The sequence below is a fragment of the Entamoeba invadens genome (assembly GCF_000330505.1).
Source record: "Entamoeba invadens IP1 unplaced genomic scaffold scaff_1105074726537, whole genome shotgun sequence".
Taxonomy (NCBI): domain Eukaryota; phylum Evosea; order Mastigamoebida; family Endamoebidae; genus Entamoeba; species Entamoeba invadens.
Genome location: NW_004191924.1, coordinates 43545 through 66707, shown reverse-complemented (window position 1 = coordinate 66707; position 23163 = coordinate 43545). Strand labels below are relative to the sequence as shown.

At 29.6% G+C, this 23163-nt stretch overlaps 4 protein-coding genes across 4 annotated transcripts; 2 read left to right on the top strand and 2 right to left on the bottom strand.

Annotated features, from left to right (window-relative positions):
• Positions 1–16: 16 nt before the first annotated feature.
• EIN_289560 (hypothetical protein) lies at positions 17–694 on the top strand (the record flags this gene model as incomplete). Its single annotated transcript, XM_004185982.1, has 1 exon — positions 17–694. One exon carries the CDS (start codon positions 17–19, stop codon positions 692–694), a length of 678 nt encoding a protein of 225 aa, XP_004186030.1.
• An 8746-nt stretch (positions 695–9440) lies between these two features.
• EIN_289550 (protein serine/threonine kinase, putative) lies at positions 9441–14138 on the bottom strand (the record flags this gene model as incomplete). Its single annotated transcript, XM_004185981.1, has 2 exons — positions 9441–11749; positions 11873–14138. 2 exons carry the CDS (start codon positions 14136–14138, stop codon positions 9441–9443), a joined length of 4575 nt encoding a protein of 1524 aa, XP_004186029.1.
• A 1987-nt stretch (positions 14139–16125) lies between these two features.
• On the bottom strand, positions 16126–17739 carry EIN_289540 (hypothetical protein; the record flags this gene model as incomplete). Its single annotated transcript, XM_004185980.1, has 1 exon — positions 16126–17739. One exon carries the CDS (start codon positions 17737–17739, stop codon positions 16126–16128), a length of 1614 nt encoding a protein of 537 aa, XP_004186028.1.
• Positions 17740–20031: 2292 nt separating this feature from the next.
• On the top strand, positions 20032–23088 carry EIN_289530 (hypothetical protein; the record flags this gene model as incomplete). The annotated part of the gene is made up of 1 exon (XM_004185979.1): positions 20032–23088. The coding sequence occupies one exon, from the start codon at positions 20032–20034 to the stop codon at positions 23086–23088; it is 3057 nt and encodes a 1018-aa protein (XP_004186027.1).
• Between the last annotated feature and the right edge of the window lie 75 nt (positions 23089–23163).

Here is a 23163-nt window from a genome sequence, read left to right as displayed (position 1 = left end):
AGGTCAAGGAACGAATATGGCAAATTTCGGGAAATTACAAAGAAAACTCAAAGGAAAAGAATTGGTAATAAACATCAAAATTTACAACAATTTTGATGTAAAATTATTCGAGGAAAGTGATGACCAAGAATTGAAAGCGGAATTTACAAAGTTTCAAGATTGGTACTGTGCCAACATCGAAAAAGTTGAAGAAATTGCAAACAGGTTGGAAAGGAAAGAAAGGGCTGATGCTAATGAAACAATACGTACTCTTGTTAAACAAGTGAGATTAACAAATACAGATCAAACAGAAGCAACAGATATCGCTGAAGATTGCAGCAGTAGTGAAATTGTTAAAGAAAAGAGAGCAAACGCCATTCAACACAGAAAGCACATAAGGGCTTTATTCAAAAAAGAAGCAGAAGATTTCTTAAAGAGTTGCCCAGTAAAAAAACTAACTTTGAACACCTTGTTTGCTCTGATGAGTCAAGAAGAAAAGAATCAATTCCCATGTTTATTCAATCTTGTGAAAAAGATGAATGCTAAGAGTCCAACCACTTGCCTAGTTGAAAGATCTTTTAATAAAATTGGACAACTTGAAAGAGCAAACATGAGCGTTGAAAAGAAAGTTGCTTACATGGATGTTGGGGATGCTCTGAAAAACTTATTACCATTTTTTAATTTGATTTGTTTAAATGAATATTTTTATATATAAAACAGTCGAAAAAGCTCAAATATTTCGGGTTGGTTTTTTATTGATAAAACAGTCTTAAAACCGTAATATTTCGGGAAGGGTTTTTATTATAATAAAATTCATTTTCGACAATATCAAATAAAAGTATAAAACGACCCACCCATCACCGTGAACGGGCAGGAAGGAGGGCTATTGGAATGATTAAGGAATCAACCGACATCCTTTTTCTAAACCTCACCCTCTATTTTAAATAAAATTATACTATAAATTAATAGATATATACATAATTTAATATTATGGGTAATTAATTATACAATAACTATTGTTAATTATATAATATACTAAATAATTATAATTTAATTTTCAAAATCTAATTTATAATAAATTTAATTATATTATGAAAACTATAATTTAAAATCAAACGTATTTATCAAATCAAGCAGGTTTACTTTTTGAGAAAAATATGTCTTACAATGATAAACCATTTAAAAGAGATTTATGTCAAGTCGTTTGAAACTGAAGGAGACTTGTTACTGATAGTCTCAACTAAGATTTATGATCAATGATCGAACAGAGAAGAAGTTTGCGGCTGCTATATTCAAGTTCTCGATGTAGGTGGAGAAGAAATTTGGGGAGAAACTGTCAAAATTTGTTAGACAGATTTTATGTACTGTTGTAATAGTATACCATCACCTCTTGTTAGATTCATCCACGCAACTCATTTAGTTGTGATTGTTGGTGTTAAAGGTGAAGATGGGAAAACAAATGCGGAGTGTTTGATAGCATTGAATGATGCATTAGTGACTATTGGAGATATAAAGATACTATAGTTAAAAGGCATGCGAAATCCATTTTTAGGAAATTGCAAATGATCAGGGCAACAGAACAAGTCATCATGTGTTGCCTTCACAGATAGCGAGAGGCTGATTGGCGATGCAGCAAAGAACCAGATTGCGATGAATGTGAAGAATACAGTCTTTGATGCAAAGAGACTGATTGGAAGACGATTCGGCGATACAGCAATTCAAGAGGATATGAAGCACTGGTCGTTCACTGTCGTCAACAATGGCAATGACAAGCCATTGATTCAGGTGGAGTACAAGGGAGAGACTAAGAAGTTCACACCAGAGGAGATCAGTTCGATGGTGTTGACGAAGATGAAGGAGACAGCAGAGGTGTTTGTTGGTGGGAAAGTCAACAACGCAGTCATCACATGTCCAGCCTATTCAACGATTCACAGCGACAGGCAACAAAGGATGCGGGCACAATTGCAGGCATCAATGTGCTCATAATCATCAATGAGCCAACAGCAGCAGCAATAGCATATGGACTTGACAAGAAGACGGAGAGAGAAAAGAACGTCTTGATCTTGGTGGTGGAACATTTGATTGTGCCACTTCTTGCTATTGATGATGGCGTCTTTGAAGTGAAGGCAACAAACGGCAACACACACCTTGTTGGCGAAGGCTTTGATGACAAAATGGTCAACCACTTTATTGCCGAGTTCAAGAGAAAGTACAAGAAAGACATTTCAGGCAATGCACGAGCAGTCAGAAGACTCAGAACATCATGTGAAAGGGCAAAGCGAACACTGTCATCTGCAGCAACAGCAAACATCGAAGTGGACCAGTTGTATGAAGGCATCGACTTCTAAACATCAATCACAAGAGCACGTTTTGAAGAACTCAACATCGACCTCTTCAAGTCAACAATCGCACCAGTTGAGAATGGGTTCTGAATGTGTAAGCTGAAGACAAGACAACGGGAAAGAAGAACAAGATCACAATCACTAACGACAAGGAAAGACTCTCAAAGGTACCAATCAACAAGATGGTTATAGACGCAGAGAAGTTTAAGGCAGAGGACGACAAGATGAAGGAACGTATCGAGGGGAAGAATATGCTTGAAAACTTCTGCTACTCGATGAAAAACACACTCAACGAGCAAATTGCAGCAAAGCTCTCACCAGATGACAAGGCGGCAATTGAAGCAATTATCAAGGAGATACTCGACTGGCTCGACAAGAACCAATCGGCATCAAAAGATGAATACACGCAGAAACAGAAGAAGCTGAGGATAAGATCAAGCCAATCTTCATACAGATATCGACAGAATAAAACTGGTAACATGTCTGGTGCACAACAATGGGGTGCAAAGAAGAGCGACACAAAGGGATCAAAGATAGAAGAGGTTGATTTATTTGTCTTAACAAAGTTATTCGAAGTGACCCAAAAAAAACTAATTTAAATTTGAATTAGTTTTTTAACTATTAATTTGTAACAAAAGTACTTGTTGTTTTGCGTTTGTCCATTATTAAATGTATTTTTGGAAATAATTATAATTTTTATAGTAAATTAATAATTAAAATATAATTCGTTATATAGTTTTAAAAACAAGTTAGACACAACAAAAAAGATAATTTTATACACAGGAGGACGTCCGGGACCTACATTGACCTACCACCACCACCTCTTAAAATAGATTTATTTTTTCTATTTAGAATCATATTCAAATTAAAATTATAGTAAATAGGAAACTTGGATAATATTAGGTCTGGTTCCCGAATTCAAGAAATGCCGAAAATTCACCTCGAGACAGTGGAAACCGAGTGAGACGGAGCATTGAAAAGAAGGCTCATAAAGACGCACTCAAACAGTCTGTTTGTGCACCGTTTCACCCACTTTCCAAGTTCTCCCTTGGCGCGGATCCCCCCTGACCCCCCTTCGCAAGCGGGGGGAACCACATCCGCGTCCACACAGTACGGACAAGGAAAGTGGGTGACATGGGGTTCACATACAGTGGCTGAAAAGTGGACTTCCTTCAAAAAACACTCGCGGCAAATATTTTTTTTGGTAAAGGTGGTGGTGGTCAATGTAGGTCCCGAGGATGTCCTTATCCCACAAATTACCTATTTCCCCAATATTCCCATCCTTCTTCCCCATGTCCATTTTTTTCTTTATTTGAATAAAATATATTATATTATTATGTATATTTTACATAATAATATATTATTATGTATTATAATGGATAATAATATAATATACAATATATTTTATTGTAATTTGATAAAAACATGAATTTATTTTTTGTTCAGAAATGCGTTTTTTGTTGTATATTAATAATAAAAAACATATTTGGGTCATGATATTTATTTTGGAAATAATTACACAGTTTTATAGTCGATAAATTGGTGAAAAATATTTTTGTAATAACAAGATAAAAATAATTCTCTTTTACCACAAATGAACAAATAGCTTGATATTATATATATTTAACTTTAAAAAATATAACCTTTTACCAGTTTATTAAGTTGAAAAGATGCTTAAAAAAGATTAATTTAAAAAATGATGTTGTTTTTAGTTAAATAGGAAGACAAGAAGATGGTTTTATTATAGTTTATTTTAATTTTTTATTAATTAAATTTATTGTTGCTTTATTTGACTAAATATAAATTTCAAATTCCAAAATGAGTTTGTTTTCATTGTCAATTCATAATTCTTTTTGCATTTTTTGTATTTAATTTAAACATAAATAATACTAACAAACGGGCTTTTTAAAGTATTTTTAATTTGTGATGGCATTTGATAAAAAAGTTGTCCCTCTTAAATAATGTGTTTTTCATAAAAAATAACACCATTTTGTTATGGATAATTAATAATTTTATCAATAAAACAGTCATGTTTTACTTAATTTTTGAAGAGAAAATGAATTAATAACAATGGTTATAGAACTATAAAAAATAGTTTGTTGAATTAAGACTAAAATAAAATTTGTATATTAAAAACTAAGTTTATTTTAAGTGTTAAAAACAATCTTTGTTTTGTGTATTAAATATTAACTTTGTGTTTCAAAAAATATGTTTTTCATTTTGATAAAAATATAAACAATATTTGCTTCTTATTTTTTTGACCAAAATATTTATTTTATTTTACATTGAAAAAAATCCATTTTAAAAATATAAAATGAAACAAACTAAAAATACAATGAAAAAACATAATATAAATAGATGATCTGTAAAAATATTTGGCAAAGATTAATAATTGAAATAATTATGCCTCTTGGAGAAACGTTTTCAGTTTCCCCACGAGGAGAGGAAGGGAAGAAAGCCCAGATATGAAGCGAAAACGAAGGACTATACATATAGCAGGAGTGACCTAGAAAAGGATGGAGTTAAACTGTTGGGACCCGAAAGATGGTGAACTATGCTTGTGGTGTTTAAAGCCGAAGGAAACTTTGGTAGAAGGACTAAGGAGTGTTAACGTGCAAATTACTTGCAATATATGAGTATAAGGGCGAAAGACTAATCGAACTATCTAGTAGCTGGTTCCACCTGAATATTCCCTTAGGAAGGTTGAAGTGAGAAAGTAGTGACGATTGGTAAAGATAATGATTGGATGTAATGGAGAGCTTGACTTTTCAACATTTTAACAAACTATGAATAGTCGAGATATTCTAAACGATAAACATTTATTAGGAGTGAGCATATGGGACTTCAAATCGTCCAAGTCTGGTAAGCAAAACTGGCGATGCGGGATGAACCGAACATACAGATAAAGTATCCAAGTCTTGCATGAGGAGAACTATAAAAGGGTTCATTCACATTGAATCCAGGTTGATGGCCATGGAAGTTGGAAATCGCTAAGGAGTGTGTAACAACTCACTTATCGAATGGATGAGCCCAGAAAATGGAAAGTATTTTAATGAGAGAGAGTGATACTGTATCCTTGTTGAAACTGAGGCACATGAGGAGTAAGGAAATGCATGGTGTCAAGAATACTTGAGTGATAAAGGTAGAGAAGTAATTTCTATTGAAACAGACTTGAGTACAGATCTTGGTGGAAGTAGCAGATATTTAGAAGAAAAAACATTCAAGGATCGAAGGGAGAAAGGTTCCTAGACAGCATTAATTGGATAATGGTGAATCGATTCTCGAAGACAAACGGGGAAATGCAAGAATGAATTCATACAAAAGACAACAAGCCTGGCAAAACAACTATACCCAATGAATTAATAAACTTGTATCATGAAGTTAAATCATTTTTAATGTATTAGTTTATTATTTAATTGTTTATATTTATAATAGTATAATTTTATAATACAATTAAATTAGTGAAAGTGTTATAATTTTTTATAAAATATATAGTTTTATTTTTGGTAAATTTTACTATAAACTAAACTATATTAATTGATGTTTTTGTATTTTTTGTCAAATCGGTTTGTTGCAATCAAAAAACCAAAACAGTTCAAATCTATACAAAATTGATGTTAAAAAAGACTGAATTAATTCTACTCACGAACGTTTTTAATTATTTGGCGTGAAAAAAATATGATTGTTAACTTTGTTTTGTTTGATGGCAAAGTTAATTTTGTTATAATTTGTGTTGTGTGTATCACGTTTTGACAATTATTATTGTAAATTTTGAACCTCTTTTGATTTATTTGTCATCGTTGGATGGTTTTAATTTGTTGTGATTTGTTATATTTGGGTTGTTTTTAAAAGGTCTTTAATATTAATTCTATTTTGAAATTCAAATGGTATTTTAAAAATATGTCAATGTTTTAGAAATTTTGTATTAAAAATTGTTATTTTTTTGTATTTGTATTTGTGTTATTGAAATGTTATCTATCCCGATAAACGATGTATTTATTACCTATCATTTTCGGGTAAATAAACTATATTTCAAAATGTGTGTCTTTTAACTATTTTTATTGATATTTTAAGTTATATATTTGGTTGATTATTTTTATTAAGAGTAAATTTATTTTTTTGTCCTATAACTGTTTTTGAAAAATCAACTTTTATAAATGAAAAGCCCGATTTTGTAGACATATTTATCCTAATAATTAATTGTTCATTTCATATCAATAATAATAAATATATAATTATTTAAACTATAAGTTTATAGTTATAAATATAAATCATGTACTAAACAATTTAATTAATTATTAATACATTATTTAGATTTCTATAGTTTAAAACAATAGTATTGTTATTATATGTTATATAGTATATTTAATAATTAACAAATATTTTTTAGTTTTTGAGTTTGTTTTGTTATTATTTAATATAGTTTTAAAATATAAATATTTAGTTAGTAACGTTAAATATAAATATGAAAATAAACCTTTATTTATTATTATTAGTTTTTTATGGCATTTTTAATTATTAGTTATTGGTTTTTAGCTTTATTATAAGTTGAATAGGTTTATTTTATTACATATTATAATAAAAATATCATTATTTAATAGATTGTTATTTCATTGTTATTTGTGTTATTAAAATGTTATTTGTAACTATCGGGTTGATGTGTAAAACAGTGCTGCATTTGTCACAATTTTTGTGTTAATTGTGGCAATCACAGCAGTAATAAAATATAAACCGATATTTAAAAATTGCATTGGCTTGTTTTCCTATTAATTGGCTTAGTATTGATTCAAATAACTATCTATTTCTAAGTTTTTTCATTTACAAAAGTCGGCTTTAAGCTCGCCGCTAGATCTAAAAAAACTAAGTGAACATAAATTCAAGCCCACTTTGGTGACGTGGCAAATAACAAAGAAAAAACACTTTTGTCACGTGATAGACCCTGATTCAATTCCAATTCTACATTAAAATTAATGTGTTATATTATAAATAATAAAATACAAAAATATATGATAAACAAATATTTTGATTTGTGGTTTCAAAAATCACAATTCTGTATATCAGCTTCATTATTATAAATAAAATGTTTATTTTTTTCAAATAAATTCGTACATTATACCAGACTAAAAGTCAATAATAATTTTGAAAACGACTTATACAAAATCATTGTTAAGAATTATTATATCAACAATTTGTTAAAATGTTGTTTATTTAAAATGTTATTATTTAATGAATAAATCATAAATTAACATTTTAACACAAAGTCTGTTTTCTATATAACAATATACTAAAAATATAACAAAGAAAAAATAACTAGACCGAAAACACTAAACTATTTTTTACTATACTCAATATCGCTAATTAAAAATCATTAACTATTAATAACAATGTCATTAATGACTAATAATAAACGAATTCAAAACATTGACTTGTTTTATATCACTTGTTGTCGTCTTCGATATGACTCAAATGATAATTTAACATGTATGCTCGATCATAAATGACTTTAATTGATTTTGAATAATTTGGTTGACTCGTTTATTTCGTTGTATTCAAATTTTAACGCCAACTTATCATTCGTTTTGGCTTTATAAATTTTTCAGTTGTTTAGAAATTCTGTTTTTTGATATTATTAGCACACTTTAAAAAAAGAACAAAAATAATAAAATACAAACTGTATTTTAGAAAGACCATTTTACAGTAGAAATTCCATCTGTGTGTGACTCTATCGGTGTGTGGTTTTGACCAATCAAAAGTGGCCCACACACCGATTGAATATAATGATTTTCCACATATTTGGCACCAAAACCTTCTAAAATAATGTCAATTGCAATTTTGTTTTTATTTTAAACGAGTAAAGACTTGGTAATAAAAACTTAAAAAGAGAAAAATTATCAAACAAAAATAAATTCAAAAAAGATAAGAGAAAAAAAGCAGAAAATGCTCCTCAAAAAATATTAAACTTTAAATAATAATAAAAATGCACCGACTTCCACACACCAATCACAAGAGCACGCTTGTGATTGGTGTGATGACAGAATTGATACCACAAAACTTAACAATTTCAGCAAGGAAGTCACAGATATTTTCGACACATGCAGACAACCAGCCAGGCGTGCTCATCCAAGTCTTTGAGGGCGAGGCATCTATGACATCACATTGCAACCCGTTTGACAAGTTTGGGTTGTTTGGTATCTTATTAGCACCACGTGGTGTCCCACAAGTTGAAGTCACATTTGACACAAATGCAAATGGGATTCTGAATGTGTCGGCTGAAAACGAGACAACAGGGAAGAAGACTCTCAAAGGAACAGGTGGACAAGATGGTTGCACAAACAAAAGAGTTCAAGGCGGAGGACGAGATGATGACTTTTGAGGCTAAAAATCGACACTCACCTTCTGCTACTGTGTAATAACACAGTGAACAAGCAAAATTTTTTTCAATGTTTTCAACAGAAGACAATGCAGCAATCGAGGATAATGTCAAAGACATACTTGAGTTGTAAATTGACAAGAATCCTCACCAAAAGTCCATGTGTTTATACAAAAACACAATGCGTTGTTCTTTTTCTAAACAACTAAACAATTTAAAAAATTCACAATATTATTTTATGTTTACACGTGTCGCGTTTTTTTTCTCAAAAAACAAAAAAAATATATTTTGTCATTTTTCTTGATTGTGGATAGTTTTACAAATTTCATTATTTTTTAGTTTTTTTGCCAAAAATTAAAAAAGAAAAGAAATAAAATTTACACACCTTGGGAAAACTATTTTCATGACTCCACACACCGATAGAATTTTTACTGTATTTTTATTGTAATAAATAATAGTGTTATTAAAAATAATAGTAAAAACCCAATACGTTAATAAATAAACAGACTTAATTAACATTTATTTAAAAAAGTTAAATAATAATTGTCTATTTTTTGATATTTTATTAAAAAACAAAACCCAATTATTATTAATCTAGATTCATTATAACCAATTTGAGTGTCATATAAAATTTAACATAAACAAATCATTGTGTTTTAATACGTTTTAATGTAAACACACACACTTCAGTTTTATTTAATTATAATTTATATATACAGATATTTTTGAAACAAAACAAGACTTAATTGTTATGAATTTAATGTCTCCAGTTTTTCAACAACATCATTGATTGATGGCCGTATTTTTATATCACTATCCCAACACTGTGATATCAAAACATATTCGTCTTGTGTTATTGACTCTTCCTTTGGAAGTCGTTTTCCAGATATAACAAATTCAGCGATTTTCCAAGGAAATTTGAATTCCATTTTATCGTAGGGTTCTTCCCACCCAAACACTTCGAACATGGTGACTCCAAACGAATATATATCTGATGACATTTTGTACTTCTCTTTTTTCAACACTTCAGGCGCCATATACACTGGTGTACCAATACCTTTTGTGAATGTCATATTTGTCATCAATAAATTGACATTTCTTGATGAACCAAAGTCAGTCAATTTTGCATTTACTTTATCATTAATATTAAGTAAAAACACTAAAATGTTGTCTGGTTTGATGTCTCTGTGGAGTATCCCATTGTCGTGTAAATATTGAATTCCTTTTGATGCATCAAGTATCATTTTAACTCGAAGTTTCATGTTAATTTCATCACTTTTTTTGTGTTTCATCAAGTCTTGTAAACTGCCAAATTGTGCAAATTCGGTGACCATACACACTTTATTTGGCACGAAGACTGCTCCATAGAAGTGGACGATGTAATCACTTCTAAATTTAGCCAACATATCAACTTCCTTCTCAAATTCATTTTCTTGTGATTCTTGGTTTATTAACAGTTCTTTCATCTTTTTGATACAAACAACATTTCCTCTAAAAGTGCCTTTGTAAACTATTCCAAAAGAGCCTTCACCAATTTTCTTATCTTCTATCAATTCGTGATAATCAAGACGATATGACATGACAGTTGTTGCTCTGATTGGTATTTCAATGACATCTTCTGTCCCTTTAGTGATGTTTAAAGTCACACACACTATTTTGTCTTCAATATTTGATGTGAAATTTGGCTTTATAGAAATTTCAAATTCGCAAGCATAATTTGATTTCAATGTCACAAGAGGGGGATTGGCTTGGATTTCATAAACATCATTCCCTTCTTTCATTTTCAACTGCATTTTTATATGATGTGTTGTGTTGTTGCCAAGACACAACAACTCACGACTAAATTCATTTACCGGTATCTTTCCACCCTCATTACTACTTTCAAAAATCAGTTCTGTTTTGTTTGTTGATATTTCTTTCGATATTTTGACAAATTTGATGTTTGATTTTTTCATTTGAAAAACACACACATTTTTGGTCTTCTTTTTATTTTTGTTGTTGTTATACACATTAAAGAGAATGTAAGTCGTTGTTGTTGATATGATGATAATTACAATTGCAACGACTATGATTGGTATACCAATTCGTTTCAATGTGATCAATTTGTCTTCCACACATGACAATCCATCATCTGACGGTTTTCTCATTCCTTTACATGATGTGCAGTATCCATTGTGAGCAGAAGTGCAAAATTCAATTTCAGTGTAATACAAGCAAATTCCATCTTTCAAGACGTAATCAGTGATATTACACATATCACACATTTTCAGTGAAGTGCATGAAAGACAGTTCTCTGCACATTTGGAACAATACGGATCTGTCATATAATACCCCATTTGACACACATCACAGCCATGTGACGTCTTGTTTTTGCACCCAATTAACTTGTCATAGGTGATACACAAGTCACTGTCTTTTTTATAGTAAAAATATGTGTCTGCACACAACGAACATGAAATCGAGTTTTTACAAATTGCACACGATTTATCACATTCATAACAAAACTTTTGCTCATAGTAATACCCATTTTTACATATTGCACAACCAACACCATTGCCCATTGGTTGTTGGCAACTGATTGTTAAAATGGTTTCAATGCACTCGCCCTTGTTATTGAGTAACCAATTATTTGATTCGTTGCATGTTAGACAAAGTGTTGAATTAAAACAAGTCGTGCAGTTGTTGGCGCATTTAACACATTTGTTGTTTTCTAAGTAATATCCATCGTTGCATGAAAGACACCCTTTCTCGTTTTGATAACTGCAATTTGTGTTGTTATCAATTTCTTTCCTCAAATATTTGGTATTATCCACATCTTGTTTGTAATTTTGAATTGGTTGGTCGTTTATGTTTGTACCAATAACACTTTCACAATTTCCATCACTCAAAAAATGTGTTGTTTCACACTCAAAAACAGTACTTTGAGTACTGTTGACAACTGTGTGCATTGAATATCTCACAAATTGTTCTGATGTTACACAGAGGTCGTCTTGGTTGTTTCGTGTGTATTTTTCGTTGCATTGGATGCAGGTGTACCCATTTGTCTTGTGGCAATTCACTGCAGTTTTCAACACACAAATTCCATTGACTAAAAGCGTATCATTTGTGCATTGAATTCATTTACACGTGTCTGTAAATACTTCACAATTTGTGTGTGAATTGTTGTCGTTGCAATCAACACATCTGTTCTTTGTTCGTTTGAAAGTCTTGGATTTGTCACAGGTGGTGCAGTCACTTCCATTGATTGTGTTACAATTGGTGTCACTTGTACACGTGTCGTTTTCAATGTTTATCACATATCCACCTTGACACGAAAACACACTGAAATTATCTGTCAAATTTGAAGAACAGATTTCAGCGTTGTGTGTCGAACAGCTTTCACAGCTATTCGTTTGATTCTTGAAATATCCATTTTCACATATAAATGTGAAATTGTTTCGTATTATCTTATTAATATTGTTTTCATTTAAAGTACAAGTGTTGTATGTGTTGAGAATGTTGCTATCTTCACATTGTAAACACCTCTCTTGTTTTTCATTGAGTTGTATGTTGTATTTGCAATACTCGTTTTGTAAAAAACATGAAGTACCAATTGAAATGCCAAAATCGCATACTTCACAATTCGAAAGTGTGTTGGTTGTACAGTTGTTGGTGATTGCAACACATTTGTCGTCTTTCAAAAAACTTGTATTATTGTTGCATGCAACACAAACATTTTGTTTTGCATTTTTGACACAATTGATATCATTGGGTTGACAATTTTTTGAGTTATTATCGTAATATGTATATGGTAAACATTTTAAACACGTTCCTTGACTTGTTTCCAAGTTGAAAGATGGATAACAATCAGTGCAATGAGCTTTATAATCATTTGTAGTTGAACACAAGTGGCAATTTTGTTGTCCCAAGTAACACATTTGACACGTTCCTTCTGTTGAGTTTTGATATGTTCCACTGTGGCACAGACAAGTCCCATTGAACAATTCAAATCCGGGTTCACACCTGGTACAATATTTTCTACCAGTTTCACACGTGTTACAGTTTTTGATTGTGCTACAATTGTAGCATATACCACCATCTAAATAAGTCCCCAATTGACATTTTGTGCATTTTGTCGTATAATCACAACCCGCAATACAACCATCTCCGCAATATGTGCAAGTCTTCTGTGTTGCATCAAAATAATGATGATCAACACATGTAATACAAGTACCATTACTTGGTCCAGTGCACGTGTCACATGGCGATGAACAATGTTTGCATTTATTTGTTGATGTGTCAAGCCAATAATACGCGCTAATACAACTTATACAATTGGTTTGTGAAGAACATTGCAAACACGGGCTTACACATTGTATGCATTCGTTGTTTGAATTGAGATAATAGTAATCAGAAATACAAGTATTGCAAACAGTTGAATTTGAACAAGTCAAACACGGCGAAATGCAACGTTGACAGTTTCTATTACCGTCTAAATAGAACGAATCACTTATACACTGTCTACACCCAGTATTAACTTGACATGTACTATTTACACAATGATTTCCACAATAATTACATATGCCATTTGATAGGTAATATCCACTCTGACAACTTGTACACACAGAACTTGAACAAGTCGTACACACATCCGGAGATCCACACTTCACACAAATATTATTTAATTTGTAGTAATTATCTGCACAGTTTACACAATTGTTTGCTCCACTACCAGTACAGCCATTACAAGACACATCACAATTCTTTGTACAGAACCCATCTGAATCAATATATTGATTACCATCACATGATGCGCATTTAAACCCATTAATGCAATGATTTGCACATCCAATACAATATGTACAATTGTTGTTTGTTACACTTTGACCATAATAACACGAAGTGCAGTAATTTGTGTTGCTGGGATTGCATGTTTTACATTTATCGTTGCATTTTAAACAATTGGGATTACTATAAACATATCCATCTATGCAATCTGTACACATTATATTTGTTGTTGTGGAAGTTCCACAATCTGTGTTATTGCATCCTTCACATGAATAACAAACACCAATAATCATATAAAAATTAATATTACAATTTAGGCAGAAATAATCGTTCCATGAAATACAAGTGAAGCAATTGGCTACGTTACAAGCAGATTTCACGAGACCTTTAGTTTGTTGTGTTGTTAACGGAAAATCGAAAGTAGATTGTTGGTTTGAAAATATCAAATAAGTAAAAATTTTTGTTGTAATTTCTACATATAAAACTGCATCTTTATTGCAATAAATTGTTTTGTATTTTTTATTGTGGGTTTTGAAAAAAAAATAATTGTTGTATGAAAGATCATCACAAAAGTAGTTATCGTCAACACACTCCACTTGACTTCCGTTGCCGCACCATTTCAAACTCAAACATCTCGTAAAAAACAAGAGCAAAGACACATTGAGAATTTGGAGAGTCATATTTTATTTTAAGATGGTGTTTTTTATGTTTCAAATAATGGTTATGATAAAATCATTATAATTATCAAATTAATGTAATGCTATATTAAGAGTGTTTTTGTAATATTTAATTCGAAAATAAAAACAATTGTTTTAATGGCTGTTCGGCGACTTTTTGAGTCAAAAAACCGCCTACTTTTTTTAGAACTAAATAACTATTAACATTAATAAATTATACCATATTTATTATAGTCTCAAAAATGTGTAAAAACACAATAGTTGTTATTATTTGTTATATTATAATCATATAAATATAATTTAAAAAATGATTTGAGAAGATATAATTGGGACGGTATTTTTTCATTTCTTTTTTTAATAATAATTATATTAAATTTATATGGTTCATTTTTTCAATATCTTTTACGTGATAAATGGTATTTTAAATAGTTATTTAACTAAATATTTAGTTCAAATATTTTTAAGACCACTAAAAAGTCGGCGATTTTCAAGGGGACTGTAAAGTCGCCGAACAGCTATTATATTACATTTGACAAAAAAATAGTCAACAACCAAATAATTGAAAAAGTAAAATAAATATTTTTAAAACTTTAATCAATAACTATTATAAAAATAGATTAGCATTGTAAAAGAAAGTCAAATTTCAAGTTATCAAACAAATTATTGGTCAATTTTAGTCGATTCAACCAAGGTGAGCTATAAATGCTTTGGCCTAAATTTCGGGAAAAAAGGTTGCCACATCATCAGCTATTCTCGGCTATTGTTTTTCTTAAAATAAAAACATATACAGATGCAAGAAAAAGTAGTTGTCACGAGTTTAAAAAAGTATTTTTATATATTTATTTTTAATGATTATAAATTGTTGGTTGTTGAACAAGTAAATTTACGGGAAAGCCGTGGTAGTTTGGATTGTATTTTCAGAAAGTGGTTGTCAAAAGGATGAAACATTTAAAATTTTTTGTTTTTTATTAAAAAACAGAAAAACCACAAAAATATTTTACTCATTTTCAAAATCAAAATTGATTGTACCTTGTCATCATGATTAAAATGAACTGATATTGGGGATGTGTAATTTATTATGAATAAGTTGAGGATGTGTAAATCAAACAAACAATGTTCACAATTATCAGGTTTGTATATTTATAACGTTGAAAGCGAATAATTAATCATTAGGCATTCGTTGATAAACAACGTGTAATATGACGTTATATTACAAATATGGCATTTCGTTATAAAAACTGTTATCGTGTTCAAATTAACCAAACGTTTTGTTCTGATTATTGTTTTCATTGTCCATATCTCCTACTGTAGCAAGGTTCACCAAAAAACACAAATATACGTCATTTAATAAGTCTTTTTCAAATAGATAATTTTTATTATTGTTAAAAGTTTAAAATGTTAACATTATTAACGTTTGTTTAATGCCTTAAATAATAGCATAAAACAAATTAGTTAATATTTATTATTTCATTTGGTAATCGACTTACTCAATACACTGGAAGAATTTTTGAAAAAAAATCGATTTTTTGGTTTTTAATAACATTATTTTCATGACAACCACTTTTTTATGACAACCAATAATTCTTCTATCTGTAGAGTCCATGTTTTATTATAAAACTAAATTATATTTAAGTATTTTAAACAAATAAAACATGGGTCGGCACAATTTTGGGTTTCAAAATTAACAAAAAAAACAAATTTTGTGGCAATTTAATTTAACAAATACCATTATTTTAATGAAAAAATAATTTTATTGATAACTGAGCAAGAAATTGGTTTATGAAAAACATTGATAAATATTTAAAAGACTTTCTACAGGGGTGAAAATGAAGGTATTAATTTATTTGTTCATTATTATTCAAATAGTAATTAAATAATAAATAGAAACCTTAGTACTTGTCGAAACTTTAGTGCCACATCTGTAGTTATTATAAAAAAAAAAAAAACAATTATAGTTTACTAAACTATTAATCAACTACAACACAATCAATCAAATAAGAAATAGACCGACAATACATATTAATAACACAACCATTTTAATGTAACCCGCATTTCTAAAATTTAAGTTAGTTTCTTTCTGACACATTCCCATAGTGTTACATAGAAATCCATCTCTACACACTCCGCATTGTGGTTCGCATCCTCTTATCCACTTTCTCGTTCCGACATCGAGTGACGTGTTGTCGACTGTGCACTCCGTATTTTCGCAGTCATAAGTGTTGTCACAATTTTTAGTATTATTTTCTAATGGTATAAGTTTAGTATTTAAAACTATTAATATGTCTCCACTGTTTGCGACATAACTCAAAATGATCGCATTGGCAAAGTCATAGTTTTGTTTGTCAAACGCAGCACGAATATAGAGTGAGTTATTATAATATAATAGTTTTGTAGCCATATTATTAATAACTACAAACATGGCATTTGGAGAACCAAGCTTACTAATGTTCGCTATAATAACTGTTTGAACACGCAAATTAACAGGGAGGAAATTGACCTTCGCTTCGAACATAATTTCTTTTGATTCCTGGCTGAGAAGCGATGCGGCTGGATTTACTATAAATATACTAGTTTTAGAATTATTACTAATAGTAGTGAAAGTCAAGTTTTTATTGTTGACCATATGAGGGATGTTGTTTTTAACGGAGAAAAAGTACCACATGAGAAATGGCGTTTTTGTTGAGTTGTCGTTGACGTCTGAGATTTGATTATTTCGTTGGAACGAGCAATCACTCATTTTGAGATTTTTGAAGAATGATGTCGCAGAAATATGGAAATTTTTTTGGAAATTTTGAAAATTAGTTTTTGGGAAAGTCACACTATCCCCATTGATATTTATAGCGCGGAGATGTACGTGATTGAAAAAAGAAGGTAGTACGAATAAGTCATTTTCATTTTTAAAGTAGAGTATAGTTCCGGCTTGGAGATATTCGATTGGCCGATGTACTTCATAGATTTGAAAAATAATTGAATTATTAGATCTCTCGATTGTGTATAGAGATGGCGGAATATTAAGAGTATAGTCATGCACAGCAGCTGTAGCGTACGTGAAACTGTAGTTGATGTACCACATCCCGCGTGTGAGGATTGTAAATAAGTTTTTCTTAAGTGTTAGTATCTTTTTATTAACTTTAAATGGTACATTTTGATAGATAGGATTAATAGTTCCAACAACCATACAATGAACTATTTTATGACTAGGTCCAGTCAATTGGAGCCATTCCCCACATCTGCTGATCTTTTTATTTTGTTTATGAATATACATCTGATCGGGGTGGACATAACAGATTGAATTGATTTGAAAAGCTTTGATTATTGTTTTGTAATTTGGGATTTGAGAATAACAATCAAATGAAATGTTATATGATATATCTGAAGAATCCATGTTTAATATTACATATTCATTAGAACATAAACTATGTATTTCTTGAGTCTGGTTTTTAGAACTAGAAGTTATAGAATCTAAAGAATCTATACCTTTTTTATGTTCAATTGTGGACTTTTGTTGTCTATAATTCATTCTTAAAGCACAAGATGGTATTGGGTTCAAAATAATAAGATAAGTTAATACTAAGAAAGGACGACATAACTTGTTGGAAGTCATGGTTGATTGTTTTAAGTTTGATTCGATATATAGATAACACTGGCTTTTTATATCCAACTAAAAATTCTATTTTTATTATTTTAAAACAACACATATTAACAATCAAATAAATAAAAAAAAATATTTAAAGTCTTTGTTTATAAAACATTATATTAGAAAACAAATATATTATTTTCATTATATTTTGTTCGATAATTAAAATTAAACTCTGATTAAATGTTTATTTGGTTAACTTGAGTTAAATAAATTGAAAAATATTGTTATGGAAATTGTACTCTCTTTATTATAAAACAATAATAAATTTGGGTTTATCAAACTACAAAGAAGTTTTTGTTTTTAACAAGCTATAAAAGAATACAAATGAATTTTTTATTGTGTTTATTGATTACAAATGTAACAATTACAATCTAATATAATGTGTATCTGGTTTAATGTAATTTATTTCAATTTTAGAATTGAGAAGTATAGCTGAAAAGATACTAACTTTTAATTATGAAAAATTTTGACCAAACAGAACAACAAACAAATTACAGATACATGAAAAATAGTCCAGCACAAAAAAACTACTGGCAAACCATAAATTTATGAAATATTATAGTTTTTTGTTTATTGTCGTGTTTTTTTCAAATTTTGTATTAAAAACTATTATATAGTTTTTATAAACCATTTTTATAGTTTGCAGGTCGTATTATCAGTGCTGTACTATTTTTCGAGTATATGTAAATCAATTTTATTTAAATCAGATTTTATCAAAAATAAATAAACAAACAACAAAAATTGTTTTATTTGCGGTCTAAAATGAATTCATTTTTATTGGGGTTTCAAAGTTGTTTAAGTTAAATTATTAAATACTCAATTGATTATTTTTAAAAAGATTTCACTTGATTTAAAATAATATACAAATTAGGTATATTTAATTAATTCATGTTTTTTAATTAATTTCTTAGACTAGAAATTTGTTTTCAAAATTTGAAAAATACGAATATTTATAAATATAAAAACTAACCCGTGTTATAAAAGTATGTTACAATAAAATGGAAACATTTACTATTAAATATTATTAATTTATTTGAAATCATTTTGTTAACTTCCATGTTAAAAAGGCATTTAGCATTCCAATTTAATAATAATTGTGTAATTAATGAATATCATTATTATGTTTTTTTTATAGTAAAAGTTAAACTTTAAATTATGCATTATAATTTCATCTAAAATAAATTATATGTTTACTTCCGTGTTCACTTACATGTTCATTTTCAAAATCATCTATAAATTTATCAACATCTTCATCCAACACTATATTATATAATAATAGTAAATGACAAATTTCAATATAATTTTTAAAAGCGGAATTAATAATTTGTTTTGTCATTTTAAAAAAATTAATGCTACGCGTCTTAAAATTTAGTTAAATTATGATAAAATATGGTTTAAAATGATTTTAAATATTGGAACTCTTTAATCCAGAATTTTGGGAAAATTCAAATCTTCGCGTTGGGGCAAAGCTCCTTCAGGTTTTTAGAAAAACCGTCCCACTCGCGATTTAATTTTATTATTTAAAAATTTAGATAAAATGGTGTCCCCCCTAAATTTACATAATTTATATACAGTCAAAGTCGCTTATTTGTAGGTTTTCGTATTTGTGGGTTAACTGACCCATCAAAATCAAAACATACAAATAGGTTGTATCTTCTCGAAACTGAATAATTAATTGAAATCAATTAGAATAACTTTATTAAATAAGGGTTAAGCAAAGAAAAAAATATAAATTATTTGTCTAAAAAATTGGGTCATCCCAGTACAGAGTTTTGAAAAACAGTTTATTTTTTTTTTGTTAAAATACCAAAATTTCTTAAATTTAAAAATTTCTGAACAAGAAAAATTATTTAATAAACTCTAAAATTCCCGAGTTTCAGATCACTTAAATTCGATTTATTCTTTTTATCATTTAATTATAATTGCCTCATAAAACTGTAAATCATTACTATAGTGAATATAATTAAAAAAATATATTTTAAACCCATGTCAAAGCGAGTTGATGTCTATTCCATTCAAATAGTCGTGACATATTTAAAAGAGTATGAAGACTTTATAAACATCATTTTGGTGTGTAAAAAGTTTGAATATATACTTGACCGTATTCGAATGAATCCAGTTCAAATTACTCCAAAAACAAAAAACATATTCAAGTTTATACAGACCCAACAATTCTTTTCTCCTTTTGATATGAAACTGAACACTAAAAAATCACTATTCAATTTTCCGTAAAGTGCCAAAGAGTGTCTTATAGAGATGAACAATTTCAATGTCTGTCCACTCTCTGTTTACACAAAAGAAGACCAAATTTATTTTAAAAACAAAATTCCTCATTTTGTGCGAAAAATTAGTGAACAATCTTTTGAAGGTTCTCAAGTAGTTTCGATAAAACTTCCGCCCTCTGTTATTGAAATTGGAAATTTCGCTTTTAGTGACTGCTCTCACCTCTCATCAATTGAACTCCCATCCAATCTCATGAGACTTGGTATTAATACATTTTATGGTTGCAGCAGATTGAAAGAGATACGCCTCCCAAAACTAGTAGAAGTAATTCCAGAATCTTGTTTTTCAAATTGTTCGTCGCTCACTTCTGTTGACTTTGGTCCAAACGTAACTTTGATTTGTAGAAATGCTTTTAGTGGGTGTGCTTTTAATGATTTTACAGCTGAGAAGAATGTGTATATCGATGAATTGGTATTTGTCCATAACACACTCACAAAAATCACATTTTGTGGCAAAAAGTGCATACCTCAAAAGACGTGTCGTTCTTGCCAAAATCTGGAAGAAGTTGTGATGGACAACACCGTAGAAATCATTGCAGATTCGGCATTTTCAGAATGCACTTCCCTTAAGAGAATTACTCTGTCTTCCAATTTGGAAATGATTTGTAAATGTGCATTTTCCAATTGTAATAAACTCAGTGAATTTGAAGTACCACAAAAAGTTCGATTTGTTGGGAGTTTTGCATTTAAAAATTGTGAACAATTGGTCGGACTCAATTTTAATGAAAATGTTGTGTTTGAAGATGGTGGGTGCTTTGAACAATGTATTTCTCTGGCCAAATTGGATGTTCCAATTAATTATATGAAACACTTGTACAATGCAACTGAAAGTGAACAACAATTATTTAAAAAACTTGGTATTGATGTATCAAACATGATGAAAAAGGAAGAAGTTAATGAGAATGTGTTCAAGTTGGACAATTACAACGAAATAAATAATGAAATTCGTGTTAACTCCGATTACATCCATCTTGGCGACTTGGACGTGTTTAAAATTAAGTTCAATTACACGAGCGATCATTTAAGACTCTACATTCCTTCCACTGTTGTTAATTTCAGAATCAAAGTTTTTGATTATGGCAATCCCATCGAAAAAATTATTATCCCCGAAAATGCATTTTTAATTAATGAATCCAAATTTTGTATTAAAAACGCAAAATGTGTTCAACTTCCAGACACCATCACATTTATACCAGATGATTACTTTTCCAGCTCAGAACTTGAAGAATTTGTTGTTCCCAGGAATGTACGTGAAATAGGCAAAAATGCATTTGTTATTTCAAATAATTTGACTTCGTTGTACATCCCAAAAAGTGTCACAAAAATTGGAAAAAATTTTGTGGGTGGATGCTCCAATTTGAAGTCAATTGTATTTGAAGACGGTCACAATGTTGATATTAATAAAGAAACTGAAAATCAAGATATTATACATTGTGTTACAGCCGGTATAAAAAAACTGAATTATAACTTCGAGTTTCCTTTTGAAACAACAAAAATAGAAGTACCATCGAGTGTCACAAAAATAAGTGGGTTATATTTTTATAAATACAAAAACCTCTGTGAAGTTGTATTTCCACCAACAATAAAAATATTCGAACGAGTATATTTCTATAATTGTCACAAACTCACCAAAATATCATTTACTGAGTGTAAAAACACATTAAACAATTTGGAAAATAACAAAAATGATATCAACACTTTTAAAACATTTTTCTTTGACAATGTTATAGTTGACTACAAGTTTTATCTCCAAATGTACGCATTGGGGTACACATTCCATAATGTTGATTACACACAACAAAATTTATATGAATTCGGTGACAAAGTCGACTGGTCTGTAATAAAAAGTGTTAACTTTGAGAACAAAAATGTGTCAATGAAAAACACTCATTACTGGAAAACTCAATTTGACTTGTATGATACTTTCACTGAAAAGTTTGAAATGCCATTACAAATAAAAACACTCGAATATTGCAAGTTGGCATCATACAATTTAAGAGAAGTCGATGTTTCATTAGTTTCAAAAAAGATCAACAAGTTGTGTTTCAACAACATGCATTTTTTACAAAAAGTCACATTTTCAAACACTTTAGAAGAAATTGACGAAAAAGTGTTCTTTAATTGTTTTTCATTGAAGAGTGTTACACTCCCCCAAAGTCTCAAGAAATTTGGGAAGCGGTGTTTTGCGAATTGTTACTCACTTGAAAGTGTATTTTGTGAGTCAAAAGAAGTGCTATATAAAACACAATGTTTTATGAATTGCTTCAATCTGAAATTCATATCAAAAGTCAAACATTTAAAAGGTGGTGTTTTTTGGTGTTGCAATTCTTTGATCAAATTTGACAATTTTAGAGACATTGAATGTATTCCTCATTGCATGTTTATGAAGTGCTACAATTTGAAAGAAATGGTCTTCCCAACGACGTTGAAAACAATTGGCAAATTTGCATTTAAAAATTGTTACTCACTAGAGAGCCTCACATTTCCAAAATCACTTGAAAATGTGGAAGATGGTTGTTTCATGAATTGCTCGAATCTCAAACGTGTCAATTTTAAGAACAATAAGATCACATTTGGAAGTGATGTATTTGAGGGATGTGCATCATTGAGTTTGATATTATTTAATGAAGAAAAGACAACTTATTATAGTGGAGAAGTCAGTTATACATTATATAAACAATTTGAACAAAAACAAATGATCTGTGACAACGTGAAAGTGAAATTCAACGATTTAAAAATGTTTGGAATTGATATTTTAAAAGATGAAAAGGTTCATAGAATTGATGAGGGGGCGTTCTTTAACAACACAACAATTACTGAAATTGAAATACCTAATAACATCACTAAAATTGGAGACTTTTGTTTTGCGTGTGCAACACAACTTGAGAATGTCATATTACCCTTGTCAATAACAGAACTCTCTCCTTTCTGTTTTGATAATTGTGTTTCACTTGAAACGATTAACTTGGAAAATATCACAAAAATTGGGATGGGGTGCTTTGATAATACAAAGTTTGAGAAAATATTATAAGAACAAGAACAAATTGATTTTTTAATTGAAATGATGATTTATTTGTGTTTTTTTTAATCAGTAAATAAATGAAAC